A 26685-nucleotide genomic window follows, 5' to 3' on the forward strand; every position below is an offset into this window, starting at 1 on the left:
AATAAATTATTTCAAATGCATTGGAAGAATATTCTAGGTTTTACCCTGAAATGTTCCATGTGCATGTTCGCAGTAGGTTAATCATTTGCAATGTATAGAATAGTATATACTATACATACTTCTACTCAGAAGTTAGCCGCATTGATTTTAATGGAATTTACTGCCGAGATGTATAGGTTAAGTGAACTGTGCTGATATGAAAATATATTGTGCTACCTTGACAAATGATTGCTTAGGATAGATAGAAGCCAAGCATTAGGTATGTAGGAAGCAGTATTATATTATGAACACTGACCCATCTCACTTAGGACTTTCTTTCACACCAGCCTTATCCAACGTAGTGTCCTATAAATATGTTAGGAGTACAACTCCCAAAATGTCTAATAGCTTCATCATCAGGTCAAGGAAGTATATTTATTTACTTACTTACTTACATACTTACTCAAATATATATGCTACTTTGATCAGAAGGCTTTGAGCAGCATATAAATGACTTACAGTAATAGGATTAAAAAATAATACAAAATCACAAGGAAACAGAAGACACTCGCAACATACTGCTCCCACTGCACCATAAAAATGCACCCATGTTTAGGGGTTAATTCAACACTTATTTCTGTCCCCAAAGGCGCTCTGGAAGAGCCAGACCCTTCAAAAACTTAGCAGAGAAGGGGCAGTATATATCCAGAAGGTTATTCCAGAGGAGGAGGGCCATCACCAAGAAGTCCTGAGAATGGTGTCTCTGAAAATGACATTCCTTTCATAGAGAGACCCTTAGCACGCCTTTTCTCCTTGATTTCAATGGATGACAGATTCTACCCAGAGCAGGCAATCTCTGGGAACCTTAGGCCATAAACCATGTAGAGCGACAGTCCTTCAATTGAACCCAGAAGCTAACCAGCCTCCGATATGGTTCCCTCAATAGACATGTAACGTAAGCAAAGCCTGGCATGCCCACAACTACCCAAGTTTCTAATGGTCTTCAAAGGCTCTGACTGGCAACAGCAGCAGTTCTCCAGGACACCTAGAGGAGTCCTTCCCTGCTTTGTTTGAGAGATGCCAGAGATAGAATCTAGGCTGTTTTTGTATGCAGAGTATATGCTGTATGACTGAACTACAGATTTTGTATAGCATCATGCTGAATCAAATTTAGGTGTCTTTTTAAAAATTGCCTACTATCTGTTTTCTACAGGTAACTGTCTCTTTTTCTTACCTGACCATTTGTCTTGAGCAGTAAGTTTCTAAAAGATGAAAAAAAATTACATATTCTTGTTTGGAAAGGCACCTCATAAATATAACCTTTATTTTCCCTTGTTTTTTCGGTCTTGCATTTTTTATACTCTGGAAGAATAGATTAGTAATACAGCCACACCTCGTTTAGTGACTACCTCAGTTAGTGATGGTTCATAAATATGACAGTAATTAATGGTAGTAAACAGTAGTAAAAAAAATCATTTTCTGACCAATGTGGACACTTATGCCCAAATTTCTGCACCTGCCAACAATGCATGCTGGAGTGAGAGTAATGCTGGGGTTGCAGTATGAGAAAACTTTATCTAAATGAGACAGCAGCAACCAGCAATCTTCACAGCCCCCCCGTCATGTGCTTTGCTTTAGTGACCATTTTGCTGGAACAAATTGTAGCCGCTAAATGAGGACAGGGAGTATGTGCCAAATAAAGATCAACTCTGACAAGTGCCAGCAACAAATACTGTATGAGTCTCTTGTTAGGGATAGCAACTTATATTCAGGATTCCCATGATTATCACAGGTTTTGCTTCTTAAAAAGGACAGACTTCTGTGATTTCCTGAATCACAGGAAAAAAAAGTCTGAGCTCATTTATAATTTATTTATTTTATTCATTAAATTTATATCCTACCTTTCTGTCTAAATAACACTCAAAATGTCTTATAACAATTGCAAAATACTAATATAAAGCCTAAGAATAAAATTTTGGTTTTGGTTTTATGGCTTTTATTGTATCTTGGTTTTACTGTTGTTCTAAGATGGGTGGCCACACAAATATTTTAAATAAATAAATAATGTTTTATTACTTAATCTCAGGGTGCTTGAGGATTTATTTTGCATTTCTCCTGGTGGCAATTTGGGTCTTAATTTATTGTAGGACGTGGCAGAAGTTGCTATTGCTGTTGTTGTTTTCTGTTACACATGTCACCATTGTTCTGAAACTTCTTTAGCTGCTTAGACTTCCCTATCTGAAAGCCCAATGAGAAAATTCCCTTGGGATTGAAAGGAGGCATGGGAAGGCAGGGAAGCTGCCAACTGCTGGAGAAATGATGGGAGAATGAAACAGAGGACTTTTTATGCAGAAACCCTGATCACTTCGCAACTACATAAGAACAAGATACCACATTCCATCAAAATTCTCTTCTTATTTGAAATAAATTTCAAAAAACAATTTCTCTCTCATTAAATTGAAGGAAACTGGTGGAAAGATGCAGATGAATTTTTTTGCATGGAATTGTACATTTTAAAATATTCTCTACAACTTAATTTTAAGTGTTTTGAATATTGATAGGTAAAACTGTGGGATATTGTCCTGATTTAGAGTGTTGGATTGTATATGGCCAATCCCACTTTTTTACCACCAACAAATTGGGGCTCAGCATATCCTATACAAAAATATCTTGCATTTGATAGAAAATGTTGAATTTTGCTCCAGGACTAAACAGGATTTTAAAAAGTGGCATCCTGTTAGGAACTCTCTGGAACACTCTTTCCCAAACTGATGTCAGCTGGATGTGTTAAGACTACAACTTCCAGAATGCCTGGCTGGATGTTCTTTGGGAATTCTGTGGGTTGTGGTTGTAGCTCCAACATTTCTGGAGGATACCAGCTTGGAGAAGCTTTATGTGAAGTCTGTGTTCCAGCAGTAGTGATAATTGGGCACACAGTGAAGCAAGAAAAGCTGTATATCCATTAAACAAGTACAGTTTATGGGGGTGCAATAATATATTTCATTCCTCATTATTAAGCATGACTAAGTATTAGGCCTTTTAAAATCTTGGTACTGCTGTTATGCAAAGTGAGTGATAAGGATCCTACTCTGAACACTAGCTTCTCCTCCAAATAGATTAGTTCTGCTGCATGATTGTGAACGTCAGGTTGATCTTCCAGTGAGCCTCAACTTCTAGCTACATGAGTAAGTTGAGATGTAAGGCTTGATTTTATGATTGGAAACATATTTGTAGCCCTTTTGGGCTTCAACTAGAATTGTTTAGAATGTATTTTTTTAATTTCTTGGCTGTATGCAATCACTTGTAAGATAGTTCAGTGACTCTTCCTTATTCTCTGCTTTAACAGGTGTGAGAACTTTATACCTTTGTTCCTGTGACTGTGGCAAAGATTGATTTGTTTTTTCTAGTATATTCAAAAATTGCTTGGAATATTTGAACATTGCTTGGGCTGCATGACTTTTTTCAGACAAAGACTAGCTTGATGGGGGCTGTACTCCAGACATAAAATTGGTGGAGCCAGGGCAAATACTAAATTTGATTTAATTGAATTAAAAATAAGGACATTAAATACCATAAATGGTTACTCCTTGTGTATTAAATAATTTCCTCTTATTATCCCACTAAAAACAACAGCTTTGGAAGGACTTTAAGACTAAAATCACAGATTAAAATTGTGCATAAACTTTATCTGAGAATTTGACTTGAGAATCCCAGTTTCCTTGAAGAAGTTGTTTATGTATGCTATAAAAGTTTTATTCAACCCCCAACTTTGCATTTGTGACCGTAATTTCACTAAATTGTTTTCTGGACACCATCATCATAGCTGGAGAATACTTAAAGTGAAACATGTAGACTTAAGGTTGTTAAGCCCAATGAGTGTCTGTGTAGTGGGGAATAATGGCCTTCACAGAAGACTAAATAGGTTTCATTCACAAGCAGATATACAGATAGAGCAAATACTGAGAAGTGTCTGGGTCTCTGTTGCTGGCTAAACAGAACATTTTCCAAGGCTTTCCTTCTGAAGAATCACTTTCTAGATTGTCTTTCTTCAACTGGCTGTATCTGCCTATAGGATTAAGCCCTAAAGTGATTTGTTGGGTTTTGGTTTAGTGTGTTGTGCGAAGTCAGTCAATTTAGACTTATTCAATAAATCATACTTAAATAATGACTTAGTGCAGTACGAAGTGTGAACTGGGCCTATATGTGGATTGTGTGCATTGTGTTATAACTGATGTAATTTAAAGTAATGTAAAACCAACAGTTTCCAAGATTTTTGTGGATGGGAGAAGAATTGCAAACCGTTTTTGCCATCTTTGAAGGTGGTTATCTGGAGAAATATTTGTGTTCTCTGGAGAAAGACAGAGGATGTGTCGTGAGTACTGATGGTGAGCAGGAAGGGGCCCCTATCCAGGGGGAAAAACGCATGCGTAGTTTAGAGGCTTTGAACTTTCCTTCGAAGAAACTCAAAGCAGACCCGCCTTGAGTTTTGGGTTTATCTGTGTGCGTTTCCCACGGTCTTTCAGTTTGGCAGGATTTTCTGTCTACTAGAGTAGGACAATGAATACTAGAGACCTAGATACTGTCTCAGCGTGGTTCTTCACTCTAAGATAGGCAGGATGATTGTTTATTCTTCTAAAGCATGACATCTAGAGTGTTCTTTCACTTGAAAATGCATTTTCTTTTGAAGGCTGATAGTTGTTCAACTGTAATAAAATGTACCAAAAGAAATTGTGTGTAGCTGCATCTCTCTGTAGTCTGAAGATCTAAATATGCTGAGAAAGATCAAGGATTTCAAAAATTGTCCCTATCAAACAGACAGTATAAAATAACTGCTGACTTGCTTTTTTCCTTCTCTCTGTATTTAAATACTGTACAGTGAAACTTCAAAGGGTTTTATTTTCAGCTGCTATTTTGAAGCAGCTAGTGTTTTATATATAATTTTTCATCAGTCTAAAAACAAAAGTATTTCTACACACTAGTTTGATAACTAGTTTTGGGGAAGGACTTAAAAAGGTTTCCTATTTGTTTAAGAAAATGTGTATACAGTGCCAGAAATTTGGTTCTGTAAGAAAGCTAAATACAGGGGTGTTTGCAGAATGTGTTCAGAAATGTATATTTCAGCCCCTAAGATATTTGTGCATTTGTTTCTTCATTTAAATATGATGTTTTAACCTTAAATGACTATTGTCTGCAGAGAGATAAATTGTGTGAAGATGATTTTTCACAATTTGTTTTTTTAAACTAACTATTTAAAGAATGTTAAAGTTCCTTCTGAAATGGTGTTGTTTTGCCATTGATACATGATAAACTCACAATAGGGTTAGCTGCTGTGCTTGTTGGGCAAATAATAACATTTAGGAGCACAGCACCCCCAAACAAGAGCTGCTTTTGCAGGCAAATGTATTTGCCACGCATAATGAGTCCATCCACCTTGCCGCTGGTTGCCCTTTTTTTCTCTTTCCTTCCACCTTTCCCAGCTTTATAAACTTCTCAAGAGAATTGTAGATCTTCACATAATATGTCCAAAATATGATAATTTGAACCTGATTATAGATCAGTCGGAAACTGTTGCCTCCTGAGAAAACTTACATTATAATAATGCGTCTTTAAGGTGTTACAAGATTGTTTTTTTCATAAAAGAAAATGTCAGATAAGGAGGAAAGATGAAACATTTCTCAAAAAAGCTATTTTTTTAAAAAAAAAGTGCTGGAAGGGTTGACAGAGCTCTGAAACAAACTATAAAAACATCCAGTGAAATGTGATGCTGATAAAATGACATGACATGTAAAGAAGTGTCATAAAAAGTAACCAAAAATTAATTGTAATTTCATTATCTTATAAAAATAAGAACTAAGACAGGCATATTAACCTCAAACAGAATCAAAACACCAAAACAGAACATATTACATTCTCCCTATTTGACATTTCTTTTTATGAAAAAACAGAGTCCTGTGACATCTTAAAGAAATGGTATTATGGTGTGTTCATGGAAGGCAATGGCTTTCTGTCTATATACGCTATTTTTCATTATCATAGACTTTTGAAGGCTGCTTAGAAGTACAAAAATAGTACACATCAAAAATACTGTAATAAAATCATTTTTTTTCCAATAATGGTGCTGGGTAAGGATTACTTTATGCAGGAGGGAAATGAAAATATAAATTGAGGAGGTTGTGAATTTGTAAAAGTTCATTTTGGGAGGGTATGATGTTAGGATTTGGAAGAATTGGGGGATTTGTTGTATGGGCCATGACGGAACAGAAGGAGGCGAAGAAATGAGTCAAAACAAGCTCCACAACTGGAGAAGCAGCAACTAGTTCTGTCACTAGAGGAAACTGAGTGGCTCAGAGGTACTAGAGAAGACTGGGGTTTCAGCAGCATGGCAAGATTGAAGAAATTAGCAGAATGATTGAGTTGGTGCTGGTGTAGGTGAGACCAGATGGTATCATTCCTCTGAGGGGCATTATTGCCAGTGGGAGGTTGGGTTCAACAATTTGGACACTGTCTGCTTCAGCCCAATGGCTGCCTTGGTGAGGCGTATCTACTTCAGTGACCACCATTTGGCTACAAATGACTCCCAGGAAACAGACGGAGGCATCTGGAAGATGGCTGTGCTGTCCCTGCAAATGGCTTGATGATAATAATCAGCCAAGGCTTAAGAACTGGCCCTGTAGAGATTGCTATTATATTTGCTAGTGCTTTATTTGGAAGCATGGAAGTCTAGAAAAAGTCAAAGGTAAACATGATGGTCTTGGTTGTGGCGATACAGAACATCCTAATAAGTGTGTCAGGTTCTTGTTAGTAGCTAGAGATTTCCAGAGCAGGAATGTGAAGATTGTAGACAGGCAACTGCCATAGCAAGTCATTGTGGGAGATAAAATACTAGACTACCACTGCAGAGAGGAAATGTACGAAGAGTTAAAGCTGAATTTGAATCCAGAGGTGATATAAGTTGGAAATCACTCTTAACAGCTGAATGAGTTACACAAAAGATTTACTGTAGTTCTAGCTGTTTGTGTTGTAATGGTACGTGGAAATGATCTTGGGAAACAGGAGGAAGAGCCGCAGCCTAGACTATGGTTTGAGAAACAAAATTTGAGTCCAAAGGAGGAAGGGTGGCAAAAGCATCTCAGAAAGGCCCCTCCCTAGTATTCGAGAGAATAAAAGTGAAGGAAGGGAGGGATACTTTCAGACTTGCAAGATGATGTTAGCTTTGCAAGGTACTCCAGACAAGAAGCGTACCCAGGAGTACTAGCTCTATCTTTATTGTAAGGTTACATTAATGGATCCTTGCAAATCTGAAAGTACTTCCTTCTTCATTACAGTGTTAACATTTCCTGGAAGTACTTGCAAGTTCATGCCTGTCTTGACAAAATGGGGCGCCATTTTATGAGGGAATCCATAACAGTTTCAAAATTCAAACTGCCTCAAAATGGCTGAGGATTTCTGCTTTAGTGATTGCCAGCCTGCTGGCGTTTGTGGTAGGCCGAGTGAATCTCCTTAACACTTGATGAGTTTGTTGAGATCTTTTTGATGCTTCAAATAACCTGGACTCAAATAATCAAAACCGTATTCTGAGAAATGCCCTGGCAATTCGTGTATCTGCTAAAGGACTGATGTAATAAGGTAATAGTAAAGGAATGATGACCCAGTCATTCAGCACCCATGGCAACTTTGACAGCAAAATTGTCTTCAGAGGCAATTCCATTTAAAATATATTTTAGTAATTCAGTCTGAATGTAACTAGGGCATGCATGACTATTAAAAATGTTGGAAATGACTGCCTATGTTTCAGGAAGTCTAGGTCGGTTTGGTTTTTTGCTTTTTGTTTTGCAGAGGAAGCTGCCTTTTTATTATTATTCTTTTTTTACTCCTCAGGAACTAGCTTTTTCTTACTCTTCAAGGAAACTAGCCCACCATTTTGGAAATTGTGAAGCAATCCTAACTCCTCGATTATGGTTAGAATAGTTTATACTGCAGTGAATTTTGGCAACTAATGTTCTGTTCTGTTCTCCCCTTTCTGTGCCTACCTCATCTTAATGTTTTGAAACTTTCGAGGCTCTTGGCTTGCAAAACCTGAAAAGTTTCCATAACCATCAGTTCTGGGATCCTCAATACAATTTCTTGTTAATTACTCTTTTTTTAGAACAATACCTATGGCACAGTTCTACTCTACAGGATCTTCTAGGTGTCCACAACTATACATTGTCAACGATAAATTCCAGTGATTTTCCTTATCAACGGACAATCCTTCAACCTTAATTTCATAAACAAACCTTATAAAAAACTGTTTCATAAGATCATCTAGTTAGTCCCCCTTAGGGATAGATTATTTCCCCACTTTATCTCCCTTGTTATTATTTCTTTACTTACTAGATTTTAAGACCACTTTAAAAAATATAGTCTGTAGTTTTGAAACTCAAATTTTAACAGAAAGCCTTAATGCATCTCTTTCAGATTTGGAACACAAAACCATCCTTTTAAAACAAATCCCTTAGTATATTTAGTTTGTTAATATTAAAATGCACAACTATTCTTTCAACCCAAAATGACATACTAGATTTCTCTAAGTAACTAATATCTGAGACCAACAGTATTAGCTCTTTAAACAGTTACAGTCAGAAGGGAGATTATTGGGCTACATCAGACCAACAGCACCCCTGCTTAGTTGATGCATTCCAAGCCCCATCAGTAAAGCAATGCCATATTTGTGGACCACAGCAACTTGCCTTCTCTGGCCTCCAAGACCTGTGGAATAGCATCCCCCCACTGAAGTCTGCAGACCTTCAGCCCTGTTGTCTTTCAAAAAAGTCTTGAAGACTTGATTTTTTCAAACCTGAGACAGGGCATTTTGTGACCGTACATGGTATATGTTGTTTTGTATTATGCTATCGGTTTCCCAAGGAGGTGATATTTTCTTATTGCCTGTTTTAAATTTACTTTTTCAAAACTGTAAACTGCCTAGAATTGCCTTGGTGATTGAGAGGGAAATAAATGGAACAAATAAATATTCAGGCCCCCACACTGAAAAAGTGTTCCTATAGTCCACAAGTGGTCAACTGAGGACCTAGCCAATCCCATTTTTGTAGCTCTCAAAGCTCCCACAAGTACTGAAAATTGGTGGTGTGGTTTCCTATTATTTTGAGACAGAAAACACTCAAACCTAATCTAGAGCAGTAGGTTTAACTTAAATAAGCAACAATTAACAACACAACAACAACAACAAAATATGACTGAAAGAAACACTTTAAAACTCCACTCAAAAACCAAGACAAAAAGAAGTTTGGCTCACCCCATTTTGCATAATGTGGCCCTGGCATTCCTAAAAAAGGTTAAATATTGCTTCCTGCTCTCAAATGGTTCCTAATTCTGTTGTAGAGCCAGGTTGCTTCTAGTAATTTGGTGTAAGGTGTATCTGATAACTTAATGGGGAAGAGAGATTACAGTAATACACAGAAGGTCATTGTGCTCTGCCTATCAGAACAATTTTGACCTCTATCCCAACCCTTAGTTGTGTTTACTGCCTTACTGGGATATTTAAAAGCTCTGGTCTCTTATCCTCTTTTAATTTTCTTAAGAACCTTGCAGGTCAAGATTTCTTAGATGCCAAAAATACAGTGGTTGTTGTATGTGCTGATTGCACAGATAAGGTCTTTGTACATTTGATTCTGCATAGGCAGGGTCCTTGTGTACATATTAAGTTGCAACTGTGGATGGCAAATGGGAGCAGGTGTACTATGGCAAGAAGAAGTATAATCCTGAACCTCTATCATGTGTTCAGTGAGGTCTGCAGCTCAATACAATACAATACAGGCTATAAGAACAAAATTACTCCTTTTTCACTGTCACTGTTGTTTTTACAAAGTTCTAACATGTCCTGTGCAGATAAAATACATGGTCTTGAATATATCTGTATGTTTGAATTTGTTATTGATAAATGGATTCCAAAATAAGATATTCAGGTCCCTGCATTTTAAGGTCCAAGCCATTTTTTCCCATTAAGACAGGGGCAGTGGTGATATAAAGTATTGCCTTAAATTGCCTTTGTGTTTTGTCATACAGTTATGATCGATGTTCCAGCTGGCTGTATTTGCCTTCAGTGTTAGCTTAACTCCTGCACAAACATCCCTTCCTGGCCTCTGTTGGGAAGGTATTGGTTTTCAAGGTGATTAGCTGCAGAGAACACTTTGCCCATATAACAGCCGTTCTTCCATATGGACGTGCAGAGCAAGGTCCAAGATATAAGATTAAATCAGGTTAGAAAATATATCTGGAGAGCAAAGGTGCTGGCTTGATCAATCCTCGTGAAATTCACATCTTGGGGAAAATAATGATTTACTAAGAGCTATCTTTTGTTGTTATTGTTGCTCTTTCACTGTAGAGCTGCTTTGTGTGTTCCAAACAGAATCTAGATTAATCTTTAAATTGGGAGACTTGAGCTCCCCACTCTGTCATCTCGGAAGCCAAGTGTTTTTTGGACAATATAGTTCTGTAGTGCTTCTATTTAACTCAAAACCCAACACGAAATATAAAGCTCTTGTTTTTCATCTTTCTTCTTAGAACTGTGTGGACTATTGGAGACAGAGATGCTTCTTGGGATGGCATTAATTAGGACTGGAAAAAAAATTCTTATCCTGGCCAGTCATCTCCAAGGGCTCTCAAATAGCTTAAAAGAAACTGGAGATAGATCAGTACTAAGGGATGCTAGGAACTGTAGTTCAGATCACATAGACAGCCATAGGATGCCCCTCCCTGCATTACAATGTGTTGTTTACAGACTTTTTACAAAACTAGAATCAGACTGAGTTAAGGGGAGCTGCAGTCTTAGCAAGCCTTCCATGTGGAAGCAATTGTGCATTCAGATGGTGATGATTGTTATGCCTGGAGTCATTCATTGGCACAGCTATATGCTTGCTTTCTACTGGGTCAGGATTTTGCCAGCTTGACCTTATAGCCAGTATTGTATTCAGGCAAGGTAATACTGGACTTAATGTTAAGACTTACTGGATAAGACTGAAGTTTTCAGTCCAATGTTAGTCCAGAGATTGAAAGAAAGTATTCAGGAGCAATGGATTACGTTAGAACATAGAATATAAAAATAGCCTTCTAACTTAACTACATCCAATTAGCAGTTACAGTAATTAAATCCCAAAGCGGCTCTCTGTCAAACACATTTGTATATTTCCTCTAATTCTACCCATGGACACAATAAAGCTATCAGGCTATTCATGGCTTGGTCAGCCAAGCTTAGCATAACTTGCCCACATATTATAGTCAGAAGTACCAAAATACATATGCAGAACAATCCGTAAAATCTCGGTTGCACAAATTCAGAGATAGGTTTATTTGGCCAGTAAAAACAGAAATCTAGCACCTATAAAGACTCGGTTCATTTCCTGGTCCTTCCTCTCATCCCCCAGTCAACAATTTATGTTGACAAGGAAGTAGAAGACATTGTTATATATACACTTGCATTGCCACTTATGCTCAATTTCAGTTCTTGTTTAGATTAGAGACTGTAAGACAGCAGTTCCCAACCTTTTTGGCACCAGGGACCAGTTTTGTGGAAGACAATTTTTCCACAAACCAGGGGTGGTGGTGGTTTCGGGATGATTCAAGCGCTTCCTCTTTTTCCCAACCTTTTATTCTTTTTCCTTCATGCTGTTTGGAGATAGCAGCCAATGGGCTTGCTTTCTCTGACAGGAGGTGGAGCTCAGGCGGTAATGCGAGCGATGGGGAGCGGCTGTAAATACTCAGGCTGTAAATTCGCTCGCTTGCCCACCGCTCACCTCCTGCTGTGCGGCTCTGTTCCTAACAGGCCACGGACCGGTACTGGTCTGCGCCCTGGGGGTTGGGGACCCCTGCTGTAAGACACAGATATATTTTGGCTGTTCATCCATTTAGAGTACTAAAGTAATATAGTTATTTTTCTTTCTCAGGCAAACTCCACATCCGTGTTCTCAGGAAACCAATTCATGAACAACATGCATTGTTATGTTAACCTCTATTGTGCTAGAATAAACATAATTTTGTTTGCTGAATGTTTAGTTCCTAAAGGGACGGGTACAAATTAAAATGACAGTAAAGAAAGGTGCTTACAGGCACACATGATATTTTAAAAAAACAACATACATTTTGGTCCTAGGTCTTCAGTGTTCTCTTTTCAAGTTGGGCTCCCATAGAAGGTTTTCCCATATCATCTTGAATCAGAAACTATATAACTTCTTGGAAATGTGTAGCAATTCACTTTTGAACTTATATCGATTCTTTCACCCACACATGCAGACAAACATTTACAGTACTACACTTATTCTTTTGATGTCAGATTTGGGTTCATTTATTCTTTTGCACAGGGATTGGCTGGTATGCTTATTGTAAAATCCAGTGGATCATTACTGGCAGACAATAGGCACATATACGATTAGAAATGAAGCAAAGGTCTGAAGCTGGGCTGATTGTATTGCGTCCTGTTATACAGCTGCCTGAGTAAGATATGGAGCCAGCTTTGGATTGCTGCATGGTTTTACAGTATGGTCAGTAGCACAATCTGTTGTTGCTGATTAGTAGGCATTTTAGGATAGGTAGCTGTCTGTAATAGCACCAATCAAAGCAAATATTTGTAGCTCAGGGTTGAACTGTGGAGTCCTTGGTGCTCTCTGAGCCTTGTTGTTTTCTTGCAGACATTTCATTGCCAGACTAGGCAACATCTTCAGTGCGAAGAGGGAGAGGGCCTTGCTCTCAGTTTATATACAGTGGCTTGCCCTGCTTGTGTTGGTAGGGATGTTGTTCTCTCCTTGGGAGTTCTTTGATTGGGCTGTTGTTTGCTGCTTGGTTGATTGACTGAGTTAATAGTTCCTTTATTTGGGTGTATTGTGCTGTTTGGTTGTTCATCTGGTGTTAATCCTAGTGTTGATTTTTGCATATCTGGGTGTTGATTGCTGGTGAGGAGGTGTACTGGTCTTTTGGCTTTTCTATTGTCTCTTTTGAATGGTATGTAAATGTTGTTTACCTTTGTGTGACTGTTGATGGCTGCTTTGTCTGAGTGCCAGGCTTCTAGGAATTCTCTGGCGTTTTTGGATTTGGCTTGGTTTAGGATGCTCACCGTTTTCCAGTTGAAACTATGGTTGAGTCTATCCATGTGTTGTGAGATTAAGGAGTTCTCATTGTGTCTTCTGACTGCTGGTTGGTGTTCGTGGATGCGAATGTCTATAATAGGGCTACAGTTCTGGGCTTCCAAAATCCAGACAACCACTAGATGGCAGCATAGAGTTAGTTTTCTGTATCTCTTGACTATGCCTAGTGGTTATCTAAATCTGCATCTGATGGCAGTCTTCCAAGAATGATTGTGGTTTAGTCTTTAAGATGCTACCGAACTGCAGTTTTTGCTGCCTTGGCTAAATGGTTACCTCTGTAGAAACCATTGCAGATTAGAAGTAAGTGTTTTAGGTCATAAAACAATAAGTATCTATGAATTGAAACTTGAAGGCTAGACCATGATATGTTTTGTATGCAATTTTCATGTCAGAGCTGTCAAAGCTCATTTGAAATCTCTAGAACACTTTGGTTTCTCCCTGCTGTACTGAAGTTTATAGATTTGAAAATAATGAAGTTCTCTTATGCCCTGCAGAGAAACAATTTTCTGAAATAAGAAGAGAATGGTCTGTCATCTGTGCTAAATGCACACCCTGTTATTTGGTCTCTCTGTTTTCTCTTCCAGTCTGAATACCATTATGAATACACAGCATGTGACAGCCTGGGCTCCAGATGGAGAGTTGCTGTGCCTCACACACCAGGACTCTGCACTGGCCTGCCAGACCCCATCAAAGGCACAGAATGCTGTAAGCCATGTCTTCCCCTTCTTCTACCTCCCTCAATCTTGCCAAGCATAATTATTTTTTCTAGTCCATCATTCTATCAATCACATGCCTAAAAGATTTGTGGAGCTAGCATATTAAATATGATATCCTACTCAGGCATTGTTGACTCTGAATTTTATAAAGAAGGGTAGGGCATTATATTTAAATAACACAATATCAGATGGACCTTTTCATCTGACTTTAGATCATTCTATTGCTCTCTTTTCCTCTTTTTGAAGTTCATAGGAAGGTGGTATAAAGAGAAGCGGGATGCTCAAACTTCTATCTCTATTTAGACAGAGGAAGCATCACTGTACTGTTTTCTGTTGTTATTTTTTCCATAATTTCAGTAAGTTACTATGCACTTGCATTTGTATGCATGGGGCCTTGACATCTGTAATATTATAGATGAGCTATAGTCACAGAGTTCACGAAGTCACGAAGAGTTGGAAGTGACTAGAAGAATAAACAACAACGAATAGTCACAGGGAGGCCCTTTTCTTCTGTTGAACAACAAAAGATAAACCTGATTGGAATTCCTGGTATCTGTAACCTTTCTTACAAAAGAACAGGGCTATGGCATGGTGCAGAACTGTTTTGTTTTCACCTATCCATTCCTGCAAAGCTTGTGTGTGTGTATATATATATGTGTGTGTAATTCCTGAGGAAACATCAGGAAAAGAGGATCATTATTTATCCTGAAAATTCAGGTTAGGGCAAATTACCTCATATGATAGGGATGGCCATGTCTCTAAAATTATATGGGGTAATGGCTGAGAGACTATGGCTGGAGCTCATGGTGTGCAGAGCCTGCACTGGTGATCAGTGTAGCCAAAAAGAGAATCCCTTTACGCAAATATATCACCCATATCTGTCTGCCTGCCTGCCTTCTCTCTCTCACACTCATACACGCACAGTATTACTGTTTCTTGTATATGCATGAGTATGCACAGTTACACTTTCATAAGAAGGATGGGCACAAATTTGCCCTAAAATCTGGCTTTCCTCTAACTCATCAAATAGATCTTTCATGGTCTCTATGAGAAAAATTATTTTCATGGGATATATGGACACGATCCTTCTTGTGTCATTTTCTGGATCATAGTAATTTACTTCTTTCACTGACAAGAAAAAAATTACATGAAGATTAATTTAACTATAAAAGTCATTGCAAAGCATTGGAAAAGTTTCATTGGAAGCATTTAGAATGTGTTACAGCCCAATGACTGAGCCAATAACACAATTTTATTTTGATTTTCTAATCCCTTGATGGTAGAAAGAACTTATGCTGTAATTCCTTCTTCCATAATTTCATTGACATGGTTGACCCTCTTTTCTTCCTAAAAGAATATCATAAATAATATTTGGAACAAAAGGCCATTTTAATCTACAGATTAAGGTTCAACAAGATATGTTAACAGGTTCTTAAAATGTTCTTTTCCTCATTAATTATAGTAGAAATTGCATACATACATGACCAACTCCTTATTCATTTGAGAGGCAAGAACAAAGCCAACTGCAATTGATGATAGCCATTAAGATCTTGATTAGAAGTTTATACAACCAGTTTGTTTGGGGTTGCATCTATGATGTTTATTCAGGAATTCCTACAAAGGTAAAATCTTTATAATTAAGGAGAAATTTAAAATGTGTATCTGGTTTAAACCAGTATGAGAGAAGAAACATCCAGATCTGAACATGCATCCTTCCATTATGGAATATCCTTTGCCATCAAAAATGCAGTTTGGAGAGTGGTTTATTTGCAGAGATTTTTAGTTCCTAGAACAGCCACTTGATGCCCTCTTGATGGTTTTTCATTACTATCTAGAAGTCAACTTGTTCCAGCTCAGTTGACTTCTGTGGATATAAGCTCCAATTTTTCCCCCAGCTATTTTTTTAGGCCTGATCCAAATGCAAAAACAAACTATGACTTCTTGCTATATAACTAAAACATAGGAAATCACAGACTTGTGAACTATTCTTTTTCATATGCCATGGGAGAAGCTATCAATTTTTTACTTTGAAAAAAGCAAAACTTATGCCAACATTTCTAATTCTGGTTTGTTTACTTGCATCCTTGTTTATGCCCCACATTTAGATGTAATGAGGAACTCTAGATCAGTGTTTCTTAAACTTTTTTCTCTCAGAACCTCTTCCCATTTTTAAAAATTATGAAGGACCCCCCAAAAAGCTTTTGTTTATATGAGTTATACTGTATTTATATCTACCATATTAAAAACTAAAATTAATGCATTCACTGCCACTATCACTTCTCACAATTGTTTGATGGGATTTTAATATTGTATTATTTTTCAGTGTACGGTGGCAAATAATTTTGATTTTGCAGATCCTTGAGAGGGTCTTTGGGGACCCCCAGCAATCCTAGGACCACATTTTAAGAAACACTGTTCTAGGTTGTTAAAAATTAGGAATGAAAATTTCTGCTCTCTCCACTCTGCTAAGTTCTTTCATTGTATGATTTGGTTTGGGCTAATATGTGTGAATTCAGCCACTGTGATTTGTAAACTATAGTTTACAGCTTACAATTAGGTGCAAATCTAGCCTTTTTGGCTTATCTAGCAATCATAATTGAAATAACATGTGCCTTGGTGTGATGCTTAAACCCATGATAGTGAAATCAGAGGAGAAGAAGAACTGCAATATGTGACCATGAGGTTCATTATAGTTTACTCATGTAAGTGGGAAAACACAGCTTGTCTTTATGTACACCAAAGTCTTACAGTGCAATTTGATATCTACTTTTTAAAAAGGCCCACTGACTTTAATGGAACTTATTCCCAGGCATGCAGCCTTTTTGGTGGTGCTGGTTGGTGGATTGGAGCCTGAAGATGTTAACATACACAAAGGCTCCTGACTACATTTACATCAGGACCACTGGGACAGTTGAAGTTACATCTTCTCCTCCAGGGAACCTGTACTATAACAGGATTTCTTATGGGTAAAGAAATTTGTTCTCAGTCCCCACTCCAAGTGATTTGACCCAAATTGTTGTCCTAATGAAAATATGGGATGGTGGTATTTTTCCCACTGCCCAACTGATGACTGTTCTGTTGGGTGTAGGAAAGAATGGAGCAAGGTTAGACAAACTGCAAAAAGAACAGCAAAGGGCCATAATCATCCCACACTGGTACATTGAGTTGGAGCTTTAGGGCTCTTCTGCATGACAGCCTTAAGCTGCTTATCTCCTATGCACATAGTGGTTGGAAATGAAGCCAGTTTAAGAAATTGCTATTCAGATGTTGTTCAGCTGTGGCAATAATCTCCAGATATACTGGCCACACAGCAGTTATCACAGCTCTAATTAGAGGGTTCCCCTGCTTCCTTCCTCTTCCCACCTATCCCAGGAAAGCAAGCATCAGTTGCCATTCTTTGGACAGATCTTTGAGGACATGGGGTTTTCCTGGATAGATCTTTTGAATGACAACCCCCCACCTTGGTTCCCCCTCATACTTGACAACTTTCCATCCAGTGCATCCACTAGGGTGGGGGAAGTGTTGGAAACACCACAATTTTAATATTCTTCCTGTCACTTGGGCTAGAATGGAAAACAGACGAAGTATTGTCAATTTTATTGTCCCCCAGTTGGGTGGGGGAAATGTAGTGGTTCACCAGCCCTCTCTGAGCAGCCATTCCTTGCCCTAACCATTCATATGCTGGTTGCCTGTGCAGACAGGAACAGGTGAACCAGTTCTTCAAAGTACCATTTATCGGGGGTATCGTAGTAACCCGCATAATGCCTGAGACCTGCCTTGCATAGCACAGAAGGGCTCTGGCTTTAGTTGGATGTATTCCTCACCTTGAACAACCCTGAAAATAGTCATGGAGGGCAGCAACCAGTGACCAAAGGGGAGGAAGCATGCTGGCAGCTCTGTACAGTGACCAATTGGAGCACAAACCTTCTCTAGATTGAATTAAAGCATAGCAGAGAAACCAAATGGCCAGGCTTGAGCAAATGTAAGTCAGAAAACACCACTTTTGAGGTGCAGCATGAAAACACAATTACAGGCTGCTTCTACACTGAGATAAGGATCAACTGAGGCTAATCCTCTCAATGTAACTGCTGAAGCACTGCCTGCCCACACTTAGCAGGTCATGTGGAAGAGCCCTTAGTCTCTTTAATTCTCTTTTTTGTAAGCTTTATTTCAGTTACGTTGTGGTGCTAGGACTCATAATGCATACTTGTATGCAATGAAAAGGTAAAATATAGCTAACAAACATTTCTGTCTTTCATTTTATCTAAACATTTTTTAGCTTTATCAAATGTTAAACACAGCTCAAAGGTGTTGTGAAAAGGTATCATTCTACAGTATATAGTCTGACTGTAACAGATGCATTGAGGTTACTTGTATTGGTTTGGATTCATCTTTTGCCCTGATTTTGTTTTGGTGATTTTCTATTTCAGCATTTTCCTGCAAAGCAGGTGAATTCTTGAATATGAAAGATCAGTCATGCAAGCCATGTGCAGAGGGCACATATTCTCTGGGGACTGGTGTCAGGTTCGATGAATGGGACGACTTGCCCCATGGATTTGCCACCATAGCAACCAATCTTGAAATTGATTACAGCTTCACAGAGTCCTTGGGAAACTGCACCACGTGAGTGAACATGTTGTTATTGCTGGAACATGTCTGTCTTGAAAGTCAACCTATACACTAGTCAGTGACCTTAAGGCTGCAGATTCTAAAAGCTTGGCAGCATTTTAAGTAGGAATGTTTATGAAACATTGCAGCTAATTTGTCTCTAAGAGCTGGGGCTCTGAATAATGTCTCCTTTTTGGATTAGTACCAGCGCATTGATTCTTTGCCATTCTTCTGCTTTGGCTTAGATTTCTAGATTTTTTTCAAACATTAATGCCTTCTTTACTTGAAAGTATCTCTTCTGTTCCAGGTCAACATGGCTTCCTAAGGGAGATTATATTGCCTCCAACACAGATGAGTGCACAGCTACTCTGATGTATGCTGTTAATCTCAAGCAATCTGGCACTGTCTCCTTTGACTACATCTACCCCGATAGCAACATCGTCTTTGAATTCTTTGTATGTTTCTTACAGTTCAATTAAAGGAATCTATCTAGGTTTTGATTATTTTATGCTATATATGAGAAGTTTTCAATTATGTGCTGTCTTTCAAAAACTAATCACTCTATTCCAATATTCACATTCCATGTGATCTGGTATCTTCTCCCAGGATTGAATAAAAATTTGTCTATTTGCTATTTAAATCAGGCACCACTGAAATTCATGTCCAGTTTTGTAGTAATCTATTTACACCTTCCAGATATTCTTTCTTGCATTGCATTTGCTCACAGACAAATTTTGGCAATCATATTTTGGTGAGCTTTTTAAAGAAAATAATAGCCTTGTGTGTGCCTAGAAATAACAACATTGTTATTTTGGTACATCCTCTACGATAATGTGACAGCCAAGAAGACTTTTCCAAGTAATATTTACTTCTGATCTGGAACCACTAAGGCTTGTTGCCGGCATGTTCTTTAAAATGCACTTTTGATAACTTTGCAAGTCTAAAGTATATTGAAATGCATTTAGGTGTTGTTGTTTTTAGTTAATATTGGTGGCTTTATTTTTTATATCATTCTAAGAAAGTGGTAGTAATAGAAAAGGTTCCCGTGAATCATTAGAATGGGCAAAAAAAAATCCAACTCGCATGTTACAATCTAAATGAAGTATTCTAGGTGTGGGAGAATCAGAACATTTTCAGCAGCCTGTATTTTTCAGGAGTCAAGAAAAATATACAGTATTTCAATTTGTAGCCTTAAATATACACATTTTTAGGGGCTGAGCTATAGGTGCCAAAATGGTAACTACCTTCCAATATTAATTTAATATTACATTAAAATATGTTTTAAATTATGTCAAATGTCATACAACACCTCAGTGTTCTTGCACAAGATCTTGGTGAAATGGACATACCTTACAAGACTTTCAGATTCTTTGAAAGGTACCTCAGTTCTGAAAAGTTAGTCAACCTCTGGAATATTAGTTGTACAAACTTGTAAAAAGAAATTTCCCTCTAGCATAAAAGTAGAACATACTTAATTGTGTCATTTTAAGTGGATGACTACTATAGAGAATCCAACAAACCTCTTTTCCTATGAACAGAAGTCGCATCCTCATCTGCATCTTCATTTGTTGCAGGTTCAGAATGATCAGTGCCAGCCGACTGTAGAGGAGTCTCGATGGATGAGAACTACAGAGAGAGGGTGGGAGACACACAGTGTGAGTACAGAAGGCATTCCTACTTCAGTTGGCCACAATGCTTCTTGGCTTAAACTGTAACTAGCAGTGACTTGCAGAAGGAAAAATATACAAACTACTGGATGTCAGCACTACATTTCAATATACATATTAGCCAGGCATTTGAACTAGGTTTTTAATATCTGTAGGTGGAACTAAGTCGTGGCAACAATGTCTTGTACTGGAGAACAACGGCTTTCTCGGCTTGGTCCAAAACCCCCAAGCCTGTGTTGGTGAAGAACATTGAGATTACAGGTCTGTGTTCTGTTGGTGCATGCCCTGAATCTAATAAAATGGTGGGGAACAGGATTAGTGACAGGCTCAGATAGTTTCCCTGCTTCCCTTGCACAGGCTATCCCATTTTCAACAGAGCAACACTCACCATCATCTGTTCTAGAAGGAGATGCTTCAAAGTGACATGAGTATAGAACCATACTATATCTGTATTCCACATTTTCTCTCTTCAGAGAGTTTTGATGTGGTCAAGGCAGAGCCACACTTGCAGGTGTCCAGCTTTTGCTACAGATTGTGACAGATGGATGAGCAAACTTGGAAATAGAGATGGAACTTTGAGAGAGGGGCCTCATTTGATTGATTGGTCTGGGTGAAATTAGTGGATGAAACTAGGCAACACCTTTCTGGCCCAAGGGACTATCTCTGATCTAGTTCTGCTTGTTGGTGGTCAGAGGATTATTTTGCTTGCTACAAACATGTCTCCCACCATTTTTTCCCATGTTCCCTAGGAGTGGCCTACACTTCTGAATGCTTCCCTTGTAAAGCAGGTACCTACACAGCCAAATCTGGTTCTTCCTTCTGCCAGCAGTGCCCAGCAAATTCTTTCTCTTCCAAAGGAGCTACTTCCTGCCAGCAGTGTGAGCCAGCAAATTACTCAGGTAATAAGTTGAATGCCCAAGCCATTTCTCTGATGTGTAAAGGAGGCTGATTTCATGTAGTTTATTTTTATTTATTTATTTTCTATGGCACCCATCTCAACCAAGTAACTCTGAGTGGCAAACAATTCCAACACAATTAAAACAAAAACAATACAAAAATCAATATATACGGCAGCCAAGAAAATTATCATAATTTTCTAGTTGACTCGGACTGCTAGTCAAGCTATCCCACATTTCCAGCCATGATAGTGTCAGAAAGATGAGACTCCTTCCTTTTCTCTGTTTGTTCCCAAGCTGGGAATTTAACAGAAATCAGCAGGCGATAAGTGGAGGGTCAAAATATGTTTATTTACCAAAAGTTGTCAAATTTCTTTGAGTGGGCAGCTGTGCCAGGGATTAATTTTCTCCATCCTTTTATAGGTCTTTTGGCCAAAATTTAGCCAATCAGAATGCATCAACCCATTACAGTAGCCTTTGCTCTATCAGCCTGAACATCTGCCCTTTTCATATCCTGTTCCTCCTGTCATGGACATCTGTTTTTCACATCCTGTTCATATGTTCTCTTATCTCAAAATTATGACAAACTCCCTTATTTATGGTTAAGCAGAAATCTCTTTATCTACAGTAAAAACACAAATGGGCACTTTACCTTTCCTATACATGTGTTTTCCTACAAGATACATGTCTTCCTTTTCTATATAATACACTCACTTGTCTATTCAGGACCCAGCTACTGACAGAAACCAGCATCACTACACAAGATATAGACATAATCCAACAATAGGTTAGATGCATATATTGTCCTCCTAAATCTGCCTCTCTTGCTCTTTAACTTCACTGCATCTGCTCTGTAAAAAATGAAAATCAGGTATCATCTTCTTTGTGATTCTTTTATATTTCAAATCCATTTTTATTTGTGTTGCCATATCCTTGCCCTAAGTTCTACAATACTGCATGCTAGATTTTGCTTCAGCTTCTCTTCCTTGACACTGACCCATTCAGCAGCAGCCACAAAGGTAGACAGGGAGCTGAACTTTTTTCTAATAAGTTTCCTAACAGTTTTCTAACAGTCCCATAATTTAATGGGATTATAATTCCATATTGAATTCTCCTGTGTTTTCCATCACTGGTTCTGAAATGTGGTATGGTAGCAGTAGGAGACCTCTACTGTATATGGAAGCAGCCTGGATCTTTTTAGATATGGAGAATTCTTGGAAAAAGATAGCAGATTCAGTTCCAGTTCCGCTGTGTGAGCTAACTTGTACCTGTATGGAACAATTTAACCTGTGAGGCAAACATTTTGAAAGCTGGGTTCATTGGATTTATAGCCTTCAACCTCATCCATTATTTCTGAGCAGTAGCCATGCTGAGTGAGTATAATAACTGTACTCAAAGATCATGTGAAGTCTGAGAAAAGCTGCCTTATTCTCAAATATGTTGTTGATGGTGATGATGATGCCACCACTGCCACATTAATCCACCACTGACATGAGATAATGATCAATAATGTTATGTTTGAAGCATTTTCCAAGTTAATGAGAGAGAGGGAGAGAGATGAACTTCCAATTCCAAGGTAGTCATTTTCCATTTTAGGAAGGAGAATGTCTAATAAGAAGAGCTCTCCCTTCATTGCAAAGATCTTAAGCAGCTTTTTTTTTTACTGAAGGTGAATGGTAGTTATATAAAACTTGATCTCTGTCTGTATCAGAATCATTTTTCTTTCGAAACGTCAAGGCAGATTGTGAGAAACAGACTCCTTCCCATAGTTCTTAGGAGAGCAGATATTAGAACTGGGGCCCCAGAGCACATTCTCATGCTGTGCAGGCCCATGTAGGTTTTCATTCCATCCAGTCAAATATACTGAATACTTTGGTATTGGTAGATGTGATTAAGATATGATGCTCAGAGGTAAAATGTGAATGAGGGGTAATACACTTTTTATAGCTGAAGGGTTCTCTCATATCTGCATGGATTTAACTGCTTTTTCTTTTTGCAATAAAGAACCAGGTTCTTCCTCCTGTGAGCCTCGCCCAGCCTGTACAGATAAGGATTATTTTTATATTCACACTGCCTGTGATACAAATGGGGAGGTATGCAACCTCTAAAATTCCATACATTGGTGGGAATGTCAACAGCCGGATGTTCTTTTGTGGGGCTTTTGAAGCACAGCATTGACAGTTAGCATTTTTCAAAAAGTTTCTGCTGCAAAGCATCATATTCATATAAACAACTGTGGGAAATAGAAAGCTCCTCCTTGTGGATACTTAATAATCAGAATGATTATCTAGAACTAAACTAGATACGGGTTGGTTCACACATCCCAAATAGCCATTGTTTATTTAACTTTAAGGAGAGTCAGAATATTTGTTCACCTTCTGTTGAAATGCCAGATGAAGTTGACAATGCTGAATTGAAGAAGTTTAACAGAGAAATTGAGCTGCAAGACATGAGTGAATTTGATTTTCTGATGGAATGTTATGGAAAAGAAGGGGTGATTGTGTATGGGAGGTTTTTTGAAGAGAAGTCTGTGTTTGTGAGGGGAGCAGTTGGGCTGTTTGATTTAAGAAAATAGCTCTGTGTTTATTATGGGGATATGTAAATGCTTTGGTCTATTTTGAAGTGGGTTAGGGGGTTAAAAATATTTATCTGGATGGTCTTTTGGCTTTGGATGATTTTATTTATCAATGATTGGGATTAAGGTTATTAAGGGTTTTTTTTAAATTAATATTAATTCATGTTAGTTGTATTATTAATTATAATGGCAGACAATTTATATGCTTTTTATTTTTGATCTTTATTGCAGTAGACAGGATGTACAGAATAGTAGTAGGAAGGGAATAATTAAGTAATTGTTATTTGGGGGGGAAGTTGATTAGGTGATTTATATTTTTTCTTTAAATATAAGGGGAGGAAGCAACGGTACTTAGTGATTTTTATAATGTGCTAGGCAGGTTGACTTATAGAAATAATGTGATTTTGGTTTAATATAGAGTAAGGGATTATGGGAAATTGTTGTATATTCTTGATGTTTAAAGTCAGAAGTCACTTCTTTTTGTAATCTATTTAAAAAAATTTCTCTTGTGTTTTCACCCTTTTTTTAGTTTTCTCTTTTTTGTAGTTTTTTTGTTTTTCTGTATCTTTTATCTTTTTCTGAAACTTAATAAAATTCTTCAAAAAAAAATAAAAAAGAATATTCGTTCATCTTGTCAGAATTATCTGTCCCAAGCATATTGAATCTGGGACCTCAAAGGCTACATGGGGCACCGAAAATTCTTGGATGTAGCCCACAAAATCCCTCCTCTCTTTGTAGCTCAGTTGAATTCTGTCATCTGAGAGAAGGGGGAAATTATTAAATATACTGTATGTGGCAGGAAGAACAGATTATTACATGTGTGAAAAGTAATCAAGATAATATCTAATTTTTAAATTCAATTTATTGAACCAAATGAAACCAAATGCCATTTTATCATGGCTCTGCCCCTTTTGTTTTTTTGTGTATGCTTGTGTAGATAAGGTATACCATAAACTACCTGTGGAACTTGTCCTTATTGACCATACTTTTTAGCAATGCTGGAAATTATAGTTCAGCAACTTCTAGAGTAACATAGATTGTATACATCTAGCGTAGATGTATGATACAGTAGGCAACCCTTGCCTTTCAGATATTTTGGACTTCCACTCCTATTAGCCACAGTTAATATGGCCAGTAACAAGGGAGTCCTGGAATTGTAGACCAAAATATCTGGATAGCATGAAGTTGTTTATACTACTTTATCAGATATGACAATTATAAAGATGCTGTAAAGTGTTTTATGAATGAATGAATGATACCTTTATCTTCACAGACTCAGCTAATGTATAAATGGGCTGAGCCAAAGATCTGCAATGAAGACCTCTCCAATGCAGTGCAATTACCTCCATCGGGTATAAAGATGATGTGCCCCCCTTGCAACCCTGGCTTTTTCAAGACAAATGCCAGTTCCTGTGAGCCCTGCCCATATGGAACATACTCAAATGGGTCTGGTAATGCTATTCTTTTTTTTCCTTCTAAGTTAGGTAAAACACACATAAATTAGGTTGTCAATGAGGTTTAAACTGGCACTGTGCTCTGATCACTGGGAGCCGCCTCTAAGAAGCCATGAACTGGGTGCTTCCTGGATTCAGTGGTGACGTAAAAGAGAATCTGATCTTTTGTTGTGAGAGCTCTGCTTTTCTTTTTCCCTTATTCACTGCTCTTTCTGAAGGCAACAGGGCTATGGGGCTGTACATAATTTATTTTATTTATTTTATAAATTTATTCACCACCCATCTCTCCCCTACGGGGGGACTCTGGGTGGCTTACAATAACAATAATAGTGGTAGAGAGGTGATTCCTTGGTTTACTTAGATTAGCCTTCCCCAGTCAGTGCTTTAGCTGTGTGCCTTCCAGTATAGTGCAGTTTTTTCCCTGATGAACCACAAAGCAGCAAAAGAAGAAAGAGACAAATGAACAAAGCTGTCTTTCTGTCAAAAATTTCAGTGATGATATACAGAGGGTATTACTGATTTATTCTTGACCTTGATATACCTGACTAATTTGGAACATGATACTCCCTGTACAACAATTTGCTCTGTTAAAACAAATTTAAAAAGCCAAACCACTAAAAGGTCATTGTGACTGATCTACAAGTTGTATGTCTGAAAAAATGCTGCTTTCACGAAAAATTTCAAGACATTACAAAAGGAAAATTAAGCCTGAGGTGACGTGCTTAGTGCAGTGTTTCTCAAACTTGGCAACTTTAGGACATGTGGACTTCAACTCCCAGAATTCCATAGCCAGCATTGCTGGCTGGAGAATTCTGGGAGTTGAAGTCCACGTGTCTTAAAGTTGCCAAGTTTGAGGAACACTGGCTTAGTGGATGTTCTTAAAAGCACTCCTTTAAAGGCTGCTGCTATCATAGCTGTACTATAGAGTATTCACTACTGTTTCAGAAAGTGCTGTTAACCACAGCATCAGCTAAAGACTGTCAGTAGCTGTTTCGTGACAAATTTTCCTGACCATGTTTTTTTTCCCCCCATTTGGTTCTCAGGTTGTACCAACTGCCCAGTTGGGACTGAGCCCTCCCTGGGCTTTGAATACAAATGGTGGAATACTCTGCCAGCTAACATGGAGACTACAGTGCTCAGTGGAATCAGTTTTGAATATAAGGGAATGGCAGGTATCCTCCCAGTGTGTATTTTTACCTAGTGTGCTTGGATAATGTGAGGGGCCCTAGTTGTGCTGCATGTCTTTATTGGGCTGCACAGCCAGACGGCTCATGTACCTACTCTGTATTTGTTATTTTCTCTTTTGGGGATGGATAGTTTATTTTTTTATAGTAATTTTATTAAATGATTACAATTACAACAGTGAAAACTAATACAAATTTAAAAAAGAAAAGAAAAAAAGTGCAGAAAAGAAAAAAAAGAGAAAGAGAAAAGAAAGAAAAAAACAAGAATATTGTAAAGAGAAAGAAAAGAAATATATAAGGAAATTACTGCCCCTTCATCACAACAAGTATAAACAATTTCAGTAACTTATCACCTTCTCTTAAAATACCGCAATCTCTTTTTCCCAAATCCCATCTCTTATCTATAAACAAATCCATAAAGCCTTGTCATTTCAGTCCTGGTGTCAGCAAAAGTCCATTAAGGGTTACCAGAG

General features: G+C 38.0%; 1 protein-coding gene across 2 annotated transcripts in view; it reads left to right on the forward strand.

The window, feature by feature from the left end:
- ELAPOR1 (endosome-lysosome associated apoptosis and autophagy regulator 1) overlaps nucleotides 1-26685 on the forward strand; it is a 66870-nt gene that overhangs the window by 15896 nt on the left and 24289 nt on the right. For both annotated transcript variants that reach the window (XR_010067572.1, XM_063297690.1), the window contains exons 2-10: nucleotides 13697-13817; nucleotides 18259-18451; nucleotides 18744-18891; nucleotides 20011-20091; nucleotides 20259-20364; nucleotides 20853-21002; nucleotides 23004-23092; nucleotides 24848-25025; nucleotides 26072-26200. Coding sequence is in view for 1 of the 2 variants with exons in the window: in XM_063297690.1 (XP_063153760.1) it covers nucleotides 13697-13817; nucleotides 18259-18451; nucleotides 18744-18891; nucleotides 20011-20091; nucleotides 20259-20364; nucleotides 20853-21002; nucleotides 23004-23092; nucleotides 24848-25025; nucleotides 26072-26200 (1195 nt within the window). In the remaining variant the exon portion in view is untranslated. The remainder of the gene's footprint in view (nucleotides 1-13696; nucleotides 13818-18258; nucleotides 18452-18743; nucleotides 18892-20010; nucleotides 20092-20258; nucleotides 20365-20852; nucleotides 21003-23003; nucleotides 23093-24847; nucleotides 25026-26071; nucleotides 26201-26685) is intronic.

This window comes from Candoia aspera, chromosome 3 (genome assembly GCF_035149785.1).
Source record: "Candoia aspera isolate rCanAsp1 chromosome 3, rCanAsp1.hap2, whole genome shotgun sequence".
NCBI classification, from domain to species: Eukaryota; Metazoa; Chordata; class Lepidosauria; order Squamata; family Boidae; genus Candoia; species Candoia aspera.